We start from the raw sequence: 12981 nt of genomic DNA on the forward strand, positions 1-12981 counted from the left end.
GTGGTTGGTGTACGCTTAGAAGCGAGCTGGTGCACCACACGGAACGTGCTCCTAATCATGACTCACGACTGCGGCTTTCTCCAGAGGCAGTTACCAGCTCTACTTCACTCGCTAGTCACACGATTTGCCTACGAAAATGTCTGATAGTAAAATTCCCATGTTAGCTCTATTAATACGCTCATTTCCTCTCTTCTCCATATGTTAGTCAGGTTCTGTTTGTAGTATGTGTAAAAAAAATCACAAGTACCCGTGAACATGACGCAAGTTAAAAGTAAAGTTCTATGTCCACTCAGTAACGAATCAGCTTATAAAAGTTCCATTATAAGTAGTGCAAAAACAAATCTACGACAGTCTTTCACATATGGTAAAAAATTTTCATCCCCACGTTTTAGTGAAACTCTAAGTTCAGTCTTGGAGGGTAACTTGTTTTAGTCGGTAGCAGAAATTTTTGGAACAAAAGTCTTAAAATACGAAAGTGGAAAATATCTTATTGCAAGCTGTCTTGTAGATAAATACAGAAGCCAGAAAAATAATTTATTTACTGCCGTACTACTTTTCATTTTCTGTACTTCGTTTAAGTGTGTGTGCGTTAACACAATAATAACAAATAAAACCTGAATAGTGATCGAATTACATAGTGAAGCTGAAAACAATCTTGCAGTTCGTTGGTCCATGCTCCCTGGCATGTTCAGAACACTGAACAGACTCACTCCTGAGTATATTATATACCGCCAGTAAATTAATAAAATGTCTCAGAACTTTTTAAAAGATAAAAAAGAATTTAAAAAATGTATATAGAGGGACATGAATTAACTATACCTGGCTTGCCCGCCCGGCTAGCCTCGCGGTTTCAACACGCTGCTTCCCGAGCGGGAAGGCGTGCCAGTTCCCGGCACCAATCCGCCCGGTGAATTAGTGTCGAGGATCGGTGTCCCGGCAAGCCTGTGCATGGCTTTTTAGGCGGTTTTCCATCTGCTTCGTCGAATGCGGGATGGTTCCCCTTATTTCGCCTAAGTTACACTATGTTAGCGATGGCTGCACGAACACTGTCTCCATGTACATGTACACCATAATTGCTCTAACACGCGTCCGCCCCCAGTAGCTGAGTGGTAGACGGCATGGTAGCTCAGCGTGTTCGGTCAGAGGGTTAGCTGCCCTGTGTAATAAAAACACTGAGTTAATCGATCAATGACGAACTTAAACGGGTAACTTACGACGTCCGCCCCGAGCAGATGCAAGGAACGAAAACGAACAAAATGAGATTAAAAAAAAGAGAGTGGTCAGCGCGACAGAATGTCAATCCTAAGAGCCCGCGTTCGATTCCCAGCTGGGTCGGAGATTTTCTCCGCTCTGGGACTGGGTGTTGTGTTGTCCTAATCATCATCATTTCATCCTCATCGACGCGCAAGTCGCCGAAGTGGCGTCAAATCGAAAGACTTGCACCCGGCGAACGGTCTATCCGACGGGAGGCCCTAGTCACACGACTTTTACATTTTTACTCTACCACGCAAACATCTGGGGCTACACTCATCTGTTACGAGACGTTCCCGGGGGCGTGGTCCATTGTGGGCCGAGCTACACAATAACCCAGGGTTCCGTGTGGGGCGGCTGTGGGGTGAGTGGACTGCTGTTGCCTGTTGTGGGGGTGTGAACCACTGAGGACAACGGCGGGGACGAAGCTTCTCCGTCGTTTCTAAGTTCCCGGTTCAATACACACACAATGCACACAGTACCTGGCTTTGTAACTGCTTACCTCCACCCGCTACATTACCGACAATGATGCATTTTTGAGAGATACTCAATGTGCTGGCGTCTCGAAAAGGCATATATTCGTGGCAATTAAGATGTAATATAAAATTCACCAAATACGGGGGCCGGCCGTTGTGGCCAAGCGGTTCTAGGCGCTTCAGTCCGGAACCGCGCTGCTGCAACGGTCGTAGCTTCGAATCCTGCCTCGGGCATGGAAGTGTGTGGTGTCCTTAGGTTAGTTAGGTTTAAGCAGTTCTAATCTAGGGGACTGATGACCTCAGGTATTAAGTCCCATAGTGCTTGGAGCCATATGAACCATTTTTTAAATACGGGCTTCAACCTGAAATGACGAAATCCGATACGGTGTCGCCAAAGTTCCGCTTGTGACGTGATCACAATCTTGCATCTCATTGGCGGGTTCCTCTACGCAAAACAAAAATCTGACTTGTCTCTTACAGAATAATGTGGAACGTAAAATTTCACGCTGTCATTTCACAAAACTAGACCACCTCCTCGCTCACAAATTCTGTCTCACCCCGTGTGAGGGCAGCTTTATTTCGGAAAGACGTGTAACTCTAAGAGCGCAGTTCACTTGGTCGTTTTTATGCAAACAATGCCACTGTTTGTAAACACTGGAAGTATTGTCTGGCAAAGTGGATTGAAGACCAGGACAAGATAGCAGCACTGCTGCGTTTATGTTAGAGATCCGGAGAAGTGCACATTAAACTATCCCCACAAGTGTAGAACGGTGTACGCCACGTCATGTGTAGCACAGCAATTGAAATGTGATCGGCAGATTTGTTTGACAATACTCGTGGTATTCGTTGACAACGGACTCTAATAAGTCAAAACATTATAACCACTCCCCGCGGTGAAGGTTGAATGCCGCCTGTTGCCGTTAAGGGCACGTGACTCGTAACAAAAGTGAGTATGCGAAGCAGACACGTCCGGAGGATCACCCTAGTGAAGATAAGTGCCGCAATAGTCAACTGAGGCAAGCTACTTTGTCAAAGGACTTATTGTTATTATACGAAGCCTGTGAACGAACATCTCGAAAGAGGCGAAGCTGGTTGAATGTTCACGTGCTACTGTCGTGAGCATCTACGGAAATGGGTAGAAGGATAGTGAAATTACCACTAGACACATAGTTGGACGTCCACGACTGTTCATAGGACGTGGGGTTCGGCGGCCTGTCTGCTCTGTAAAGTAGGATGGCTGGTGATTTGTGGCATCTCTGCTGTAAGAGTACAATTCTCGTGCATGCACAAGTGTTTCAGAGCACGCTGCTCATCGTACATAGTTGAACATGGAGCTGCGCGGTAGATCCCCCCTACGTGTTCACATGTTGACCCAACCACATCGTCAATTACAATTGCAGTAAGCACAGGACCAAGGGGATTTCACCGTCGATCAATGGAAACTCGTCGGCTCTTCGTGTGAATCACATTTTTGTTACACTACGTTGATGTTCGTCTCCACAAATGCCTTCATCAAGGTGAAGGGTAGATTGAAACGTGCAGCGCGCCACCGCGCCACGGACGCAGGCTGGTAGGACAAGTATTATGCTAAGGGAGACATTCTGCTACGCATGCGTGGGACCTATGGTAGTAATCGAAGACAGACTGACAGCTGCGAACCACCTGCATCACTTCATGCGTCATATCTTTCCCGACGGGGAAGTCATCATTCAGCTGTATAACCGTATGTGTCTCGGAGACAGAAGCGTGCTACAGTGCTATGTGGGGCATTGTAGCGGACTCATCTTGACGTCTCGACGACCGAATTCACCTAATGTAAATCCTATGAAACTATTCTGAGTCGCTATCTGGCGCCGTCACCGCGTACATAAATCAGTGGCCCGTTATTTATGCGAAATGTACGACCTGTGCGTAGACATTTAAAAACGTATACCTCCACAAACCTACCAGCAAATTGTCGGACCCATGATACGTAGAATCAGTTGTGTATTTCGTTCCAACGACCGACAGACAAGGTATTAGGCAGGCGGTCTTAACTTTTTGGCTTATCAGTGTGCATTCTCCCTCGTAATGTACATAAATTCATGATTCGTGTGAATAACCAAATGGCCGTTTAAATTATGCTTCCGTTGAAACTGAAGATTGTTTGCCGTGATTCCGTGGCGCAGTTGAAGTCCCGCCCTACTCGACTGGTGTTGTCAGGGCCGTAACTACTTCCTCGCTTTGCTCAAAGGGCGCGTGGATCAACGGAGGTGCCGTTGCCAGCGCCAGCCATGTTGGAAGGCGAGCAGCCACGGCGGCCGTGACGTCCTGTGTGGGGCAGCGGACGAGCCGGTACTTGGAGAAAGGCCCTGGTCACTCCATTGGCGGATGCTGGCTCACAACACCCAGGCAGCGCCGTCGAATGCACCAAGCACGTGTCGGACTTTGTCTTGGGGTCTGAGAAGTCTGCTCCTGGAGTGGTCAACATGCACTCTTTGAAACTCTCAACAACTCACTGAATTGATCCTCCAGAAGAGGGAATTAATATGGAATTTTACTGGTTATATGTGGCAATGACTGACATTCACTGTATCAATACTCGTATACTCATTTTGCGATGGGAGTTAATTCATACTAGTTGGGTGTATCAGTTTACTGGAGTTTGCTTATTATGTGTAGCAGTTTTTGGAAACATGGTTTGCGTATCAGCTACTAAGGCAAATATTCCCTGTGATTACTGAAATTACCACTCTAATCATTCTGTTCAGTAATTTTGACGAAAGTTTCTTAATACAGTAAGTCGTAATATAATTACTGTAACACTGAAATAACCTTGGACATGACAACAAATGGACGTTGAAGCACATTAACAATTCACATTATTTTAGCTGAATTAAACCCCCAGGAAAAAAATAAAATAATTTCAAACTACTCAAATAACTGTTGAATCCCTGTTAAAACACTGCTCATCAAGAGACTAGCACACAATAAGAATATGGAAGTATAAGTAAACTACATTTAGTATTTGTTTAGTGTCAAATTCAAATAAAATAAAATAATTACTTCCAAATAAAAGAATCGATTTACTCACGAATTTTTAAACGAATAAACTTTGAAATAACCCTTTGTAAACTGGTCCTGAAGTCCCGGTAGATCTGTGATCATAGTAAGAGTAACTATGAAAGTGAATTTAAAAATTCAGGTAAGTCGCATAAGTAATTATTGTTTGTCACCAGGTCACCTGGTGATGGATACGCCCGAAACGCGTCATGAGCAGAGTAATGGCTTCAGTACCATCTGGATCTGAACTACTTACGCGACATACCAGCATTTTTAAATTCACTTTCATAACTGATATAACTCTGTTAAATTGTGAGATACATATATCATACTTGTTCATGCCAGTAGGAATCTTGGAATCACGAACATTCCAGGGTAATAATGTCACAGGTCAACAATGTAGTTTACCACTCAACTATCTACAGTGATAGAAAACACTACATATTCTAGGAACATTACTGGTTTCAAGGAGTCATTGGAAATTTACAGTTCAAATTTTTGGTAATTTGTGATAAGATCCTATGGGACCAAACAGCTGGGGTCATCGGTCCCTAAGCTCACGCACTACTTAAACTAACTTTAAATTACCCTAAGGGCAACACACAAAGCATGCCCGAGGGAGGACTGAAGCTGCTACGGGGGAATCGTACGAACCGTGACATGGTGTCTAGGCTACCCCGCTCGGTTACAGTTTAAATTAATGATGAGTCTAAGCGTCAATCTTTCAGTCTCATGATGCTCGCTTAGTCGAGCATCATAATCTTGTGGCGTGGTTAGTCGTTGGTGATAATGATACAGAACTACTACACATCCGACTTTTGCGACTACTCATTAATATTTTGCAGAGGCGTGTTGGCGAAATTTTCTTCTCTGCCCATTGAAAATCCTGCGTTGATGTTAAGGTGAGCCTCACAGATGCACGAGACAACAGTACGCCGTTTACCAGCTCGCCCCCCGTTTCAAACCTGCTGATAACGACATGTACAGCGGCCAACTTGCTTCCGCCGGCCAGCACGTACCCCATGAGGGACTCGTCTACTTCAACCGACGCCAGTATGATGTATCTTCGATAAAACGCAATGCGAACACTACATTCCATAAGAGTCGACAAATGCAGAACTTAGCAGGGGCCGTTCCGAATTTACATATTTCATTGTTCTTGTGTTTTAACTTGTGTGTAATGAAGTATGCTGTTTAAGGTAACGGATCATTGGAGATTTACTAGATACATGTCGCTCTTGATTCGTTTTGTTATGCTTAAATGTTTGTTATTGACAAACTCTTCCAGCACATCGTAACATGGAAGATAACGTCACAAGTTATAGGGAGTAGTGCAGTGTGCAGAGATACGCAGGAAGAAGGTCCACATCATTCTGCACGCTGATACCTTTTTCACCCTAGAGTTTGTAAAGAATTGTGGGACGTTGTTATTAATTTAAGAAATGTACGTTTTGCAGCATTGGATTTATTTACACGCAACAGCGCTCACTCTAAGAGTGTGTTTCTTCAATTTTTTGACTTCAGTCTCTTTAAAAAACGAAAGATTAAAATGCAGGGAGTGAAACGAGCAGCAGTGATGTTCAAATTATTGCTTTCACAAATATTCGGCAGTTTATTTACGAACAGATCGCAATTTCCTAGGGTATAGTAGGCAGTAACCTAAGAGGACAGCTTAAATTGCTGCGAGTGAAACGAGCAACGGTGAAAATTACACTATTACTTCTTACAAATAATATCAAGCGGAGATTCTGAAATTTTAAGATTTTGAACGTGACAGCGCTACAGTAATTGTGCTTGCAAGATCTTCAATGGAGTGAAAATAACCGCCAACTAGTTACAAAATACAGCTTTATCAAACCTTGATCATGGTTTTGACAGTTTTAAAACTGTCTTGTTCAGAAGGTATTGCGTTTAGAATCATATATTATCCATATACGATGTGGAAGTCGTTGGCTCTGTCTGGTAAATGTCGAAACCATAGTCAAAGTTTAATAAACCTATATTTCGCAGCTGGTTGACTGTTATTTCCAGTCCACACAAAAGATCAAGGGAGGAAGTTAGTTTCACCCGAATCACAATGGGACACGTGACCACGAGACTCGATAGTAGTCGACAAATGAACAGTGTCATTTATATTACTTCACAGTAACTTTACAGTTATCTTTGCCCTATCGTATCCCAGTGATCACAATAGATACACATCAACATTAGATGCATTATTTTTTTTATTAATGTGCGTTTCGTAATAAAATACATGGAAAATGACATATCTGACCAAGTTTATATCTCATTATTGACTCTGCGATCTCTGTACTGGGGCGAGTGATATTTCCATAGTCGTTTACCTTAAGATGAAGTACACAGGAAACCTATATAATGTGGTGTTATCGTGCAAAAACTATTTAAAGTTTACGAATTGAATCTGTACTTATTATGACACTCGGTCACAACCTGAAAATCTTTGGGCCATAGAACACGTATTTTATTGCCAGAAGATGGCCACATTGTGAGCGAAATCGAGTGTCACAATAAAAAGAAGTACAACTGTCTATTCCATGACGCGGTTCCTAATTTTCCTGAAAGTTGTTCATCTCGCTACACAAAACGAATTAAAATGTTTCAGAACATTGCGAAATGCATGCAGTTTGTTACTGTTCCAAAAATATTGCTGAGAATATGGTTCAAACGGCTCTGAGCACTATGGGACTCAACTTCTGAGGTCATCAGTCCCCTAGAATTTAGAACTACTTAAACCTAACTAACCTAAGGACATCACACACATCCATGCCCGAGGCAGGATTCGAACCTGCGACCGTAGCGGTCGCGCGGTTTCAGACTGTAGCGCCTAGAACCGCTCGGCCACCCCGGCCGGTTGCTGAGAGTACTTACGCTACGAGACTGTTATAGATGCCTTTATTTTGTCGCCGAATTGGATCAGTACTGGTACTAATTGGGTCAATCGTTTAAATCTCTTCTATTAAGCCTCCAGGTTGGCGAAATTGGGCTGCGTTTTGCCGGCTGGGAAGTGATTTGGTACAAGCGCGGGTGGTGTGGTTTCCCGGCAGGCGCCGCAGCCGGCGGCCAACTGGTCGGGCACCCGCGACGCGATGACCATGAGCGCCGCCTGCCCGCAGAGCGGCCTCGGCTCGGAGGACTGCCTCTACTTGAACGTGTACTTCCCCGTGTCCCACGACTCGCCGCTGCCCGTCATGTTCTACATCTACGGCGGTGCCTTCACCATGGGCAGCGCTACCGGCAAGGCGCCGGACTACTTCATGGACAAGGGCGTCATGCTGGTCACTTTCAACTACCGCGTCGGCTCCATAGGTAAGTTCCGCGAAACTTACGGCTCTTCACTTCTAACGAGTACGACATAGAAAAATCTGATCAATTCCTTAACATTTTCATAGTTCCTGAACAACGTAGCACCAATTTGAACAACGTACTCGTGTCATGCTCACTGCAACTCGACTTTACAAAGAGATGGTAGATTGGTTGTGCTAAAATAACATGTTTTACGTGCAAACGATTGTGAAGCAAACTGCAGAAGGTACTTTACATTGAACCACTTGTCAGCAGTTCTACCTGCTACATCCACATGTGGAACGTCAGAAGAATGATTGCTTAAACGCCTCTATGTGCACGATAATTTATCGAATCTTGCGATTGCTACGAGAGTGGTGCATAGAGGGTTGTAGTATATTTTAGGGTTCTCATTTAATTTGATGGCGACTTAATCGAAGATACTACAGTTTTAAACATGGCTGTTTCTCAGCACCCGTATAGTAGTTCCAACACAGGATTATACAGCCAACCGGTTGCAAATAACTATTTGGTACACGGATATAGGTCTCGACACCTGATATGGATGTCTTCATCAGAATGAAATATTGAGAAACCGTAAAATTACATTGCGAGAAAGCAGTGGTCACAATTTAGAGCAGCTGTGCTCAAGTCAAAAATAAAATAAACCATATTATTTTTGACTTGAGTATAGCTGCTCTAAATTGTGACCATTGTTTCCTCGCAAAGTAATTTTACGGTTTCCCAAAATTTCACTCTGATGAAGGCACCCTTAAATAGTTGTCGAAACCTAGGTCCATGTAACAAACAGTTTGTTACAACCGGCTGCCTGTGTTATCCTATGTTGAAACATTCGTACCAAGTAGGACAATATTTCATACGGACGTGACTGGCGGCTCGTAACAATTCATTTGGAAATATCTTGTAAACGATTGGTTTGGTTGGTTGGTTCGTTGGTTTGGAAAAGGGCACCAAACAGCGACGTCATCAGTCCGATCGGATTAGGGAAGGCTCTGAGCACTATGGGACTCAACTGCTGAGGTCATTAGTCCCCTAGAACTTAGAACTAGTTAAACCTAACTAACCTAAAGACATCACACACATCCATGGCCGAGGCAGGATTCGAACCTGCGACCGTAGCGGTCTCGCGGTTCCAGACTGCAGCGCCTAGAACAGCACGGCCACTTCGGCCGGCGATTAGGGAAGGATAGGGAAGGAAGTCAGCCGTGTCCTTTCAAAGGAACCATCTCACTATTTGCCTGAAGTGATCTAAAGAAATCACGGGGGACCTAAATCATGATAGCCGGACGGTTGATCTGCGGACCCGAGTGTACCGAAACGTTTTTGATTCTAATACCATATATTTCCACCCTTGCGAGGTTTCGCGAAGATGACTTGCTCATCCAACATGGATCTCAATATTTGAATCAATTATACGAAGAGAGTACAGAAATGGCGAGATTTTGAATTTACGTATACAATATTTCTCATTCACAACAAAAGCAAACTGCATTTTGTGTTTCTAATTTTTCCCGATTGGAAATAAATTTTGATTTGATTCAGATACGCAAATGAAACTCAGTAGCACTGCCGAAACAGCAAGAAACTGTAGAAAAATACAGATATGTTACGTGAATTTAAATGGACTGCCGTTCCTCCCTCTCCCCTACCTCTAGGTGTTTCTATCCCAAAGTCTCTAATGACCTCAACACTTACATGATGTTGCACCGTGATGTTGTAACCAAGGAGTTTGGTACTTAGCGTAGTGATCAACCACTACGTATCTTCCCAATACCGGCCAAATACAGCTGATTCTTCTAGCATTAGGAGTAGGCAACACGGTTATCTCCCTAAGGCTCGTCACCATACAGATGTTTCCTAGCGACAGGCTATGGAAGAAAGCCTTTCTTCGTTCCACTGGAATGATGTGCAGGTATAAAGGTCTGTGCATGAGGCGTTCTACGCAGAGAGAGAAAAAGAATACTTTGCAACGTCGCCAGTGTGCAGTCCGTCTGTTCCTCCACGCTACACACCACAACCGTAGCCTACGTTAGCAACTTGAAAAACAGTGGTAATTGTCACATTAGGCCCCACTTTTTGCTCCTAACGTTCTCTCGAACAATTTATATTCTTGAAGAATTATTGCTGTAGCATTTAACATGCTTTATGTCATCCACAATGAATACTACAACGACTAAATATCCTCATACCTAAGCGAAAATGAATATCAAAGGAAAATGTTGAACGCGCTCCGGAAGCTCCCGCTACAGTCAGATGCAGCAGAGTAGCGCTACTGTCAAGAATAATTACTCGTTTCTCGCGTATTGAAATTGCTTGCAGTTCTCACACATGGAGTATATATGCTGAAAGTTGTTCATTAAAGTGTTGGCTTTCAAATTATTCAGTCCTCCGGGAATTCTAATTGCAAGTACGAAGGATAGATGTTCTGCAACAGGTGATCGATTGTTTAAGATATCACAGTCTTTGACTAGTCGAGTAAAGGCTACCACACCGATGCAGAGAAGTTAGGAAACTCTTCGTGCATTCAAGTCCGCCATTTCCAGGAACGAATATGAATACTGGCTTATGGTTTATATGATATGAGAGACACTGAAAGGAAATCAAAGAACAAAATGAAAGGATGTTCACTACACTTTCTAGTGAGTAATCAAGTCCGTCTTAAACGATTCTCGTTCCCTAGTTTTCTGTATCAGGTCTCCATCAAAAGACAGAAAGTTGTAAATATCTATTCAGGAACGTAGGATTCGTTTCTTACATGTACGAGCGAAAAGTCTTCGTTTGAAGATAGTTGCATGAAACTTATGAAGTAGAAGATAATGACATTATCATTCATTTTTTCAGTCTCGGTTGTTATTTAATATTTCCTGGCACATAATCTCCGCCTGTCTTTTGCGATTATTATCCAGTTTTTCATTTATTTTTGTATGGCATAATTTTATTCGTCTTACCTTCCACAGTTCTATCGTATTTTTCATTCAACTAACTTGGACCTGAATAATTGAAATCTCCAATATCACTTGAACTAGCCACACCATTTTACACATTTTTCTAACAATACTGAAACACACTCCTTATAAATGTTGTTTACATCTGTTAAGTCATCGTGTGTGCAACGTTTTATCACATATTTGGCATCATTCACTAAACTCAAATACAGCGCTGTCCTGCAAATGCCAGCTTCAATACGGTAGCGTACACTAACGCCAGTGAGCAGTCTCGTTATTTTTAGTACTTCCATGGTAAAGGCATGTCTGCCAGTAAGTATTTCCTGGCAGTAAGTAAGAGACAATCACACACCTGTCCGAACGCCATCGTACGTTTGTGCGCCCCGTTGAATGAGGAGCAAATCATCGTGTTCCTGACTCTGTTTCCGGGCGACTTTCCATAGGCTACCCTGGTTCTGATGGGGTTCTTGGTTGTTGCTTCAACGTCTTTTGCTAAGAACTGATAGGGTATCTCGATGATTTACTTTTTGATGGCTATTCTCACGCAACGAGCTGAAAGAATTTTAGTGAAAGGGAGACATGCATTTTGCACATTGGCGTAAGATTAGCCTGCAGTACTCTGAGGTGACTAAGGTCATGGGGTAGCGACTGTACACATATACATGGCAATAGTACCGCGTACACAAGGTGTAAAAGGGCAGTTAATTGACGGAGCTGTCATTTGTACTCAGGTGATTCGTGTGAAAAGGTTTTCGACGTGATGATCATCCCACGACGCAAATTAACGGACTTTGAACGCGGAGTGGTAGTTGGAGTTAGACGCATGGGACACTCCATTTCGAAATTCAATATTCCGAGATCCACAGCTCAAGGCTGTACCGACAGTACCAAATTTCGGGCATTCCCTCTCACCACGGACAACACAGTGGCCGACAGCCTTAGAGCAGCGGCGTTTCCATAGAGTTGCCAGTGCTAATGCCACTGCTAACAGACAAGCAACAATGCGTGAAGTAACCGCAGATATGAATGTCGGACGTATGATGAACGTATTCGTTAGGTTAGTGAGACGAAATCTGGTTTTAGTGGGGTACAACAGCAGACGATCAACCCGAGTGCCTCTGCTGACAGCACTACATCGCCTGGAGCGCATCTCCTCGGCTGGTGACCAGACGACTGGAAAACCGTGGCCTGGTCAGATGAGTCCCGATTTCAGTTCGTTAGAGTCCTGCAATACTGATACAAACCCACCCCATCGAACATTTATGGTACATAATAGGGAGGTCAGTTCGTGCACAAAATCCTGCAGCGGCAACACTTCCGCAATTGTAAACTGCTATAGATGCAACATGGCTTAATATTTCGTGACTTCCATTGTTCAGTGAGTAAGTTAGCTTTACATATATGTGGTTGGGCTCGATTGTAGCACAGACCACACGAAGCCATGGATCTAATTTGTCAACAGAAGACGGTTGTGGCTCCATAATGGTGTGAACTGTGTCCTCTGGTCCAACTGAACCGATCATTGACTGGAAATGGTCATATTAGGCTACTTGGAGGCCGTTTGCAGCCATTCATGGACTTTATGTTATGGGTGACAATGCTCTCTGTCATTGGGCCACAATTGTTCGCGATTGGTTTGAAGAACATTCCGGACAATTCGAGCGAATGATTTGGCCACCCACATCACCCGACACGAATCCCATCGAACATTTATGGTACATAATAGGGAGGTCAGTTCGTGCACAAAATCCTGCAGCGGCAACACTTCCGCATTTGTAAACTGCTATAGATGCAACATGGCTTAATATTTCGTGACTTCCATTGTACAGTGAGTAAGTTAGCTTTACATGTATGTGGGTGGGCTCGATTGTGGCACAGACCACACGAAGCCATGGATCTAATTTGTCAATAGAAGCCGGTGGTGGCTCCATAATGGTGTGAAC

General features: G+C 43.7%; 1 protein-coding gene across 1 annotated transcript in view; it reads left to right on the plus strand.

Moving 5' to 3' along the window:
- Positions 1 to 12981, plus strand: part of LOC124622982 (venom carboxylesterase-6-like) — a 111669-nt gene that overhangs the window by 14631 nt on the left and 84057 nt on the right. The window contains exon 3 of the mRNA XM_047148771.1: positions 7835 to 8096. Coding sequence (XP_047004727.1) covers positions 7835 to 8096 — 262 coding nt within the window. The remainder of the gene's footprint in view (positions 1 to 7834; positions 8097 to 12981) is intronic.

This window comes from Schistocerca americana, chromosome 7 (genome assembly GCF_021461395.2).
Source record: "Schistocerca americana isolate TAMUIC-IGC-003095 chromosome 7, iqSchAmer2.1, whole genome shotgun sequence".
In the NCBI taxonomy this organism is placed as follows: domain Eukaryota; kingdom Metazoa; phylum Arthropoda; class Insecta; order Orthoptera; family Acrididae; genus Schistocerca; species Schistocerca americana.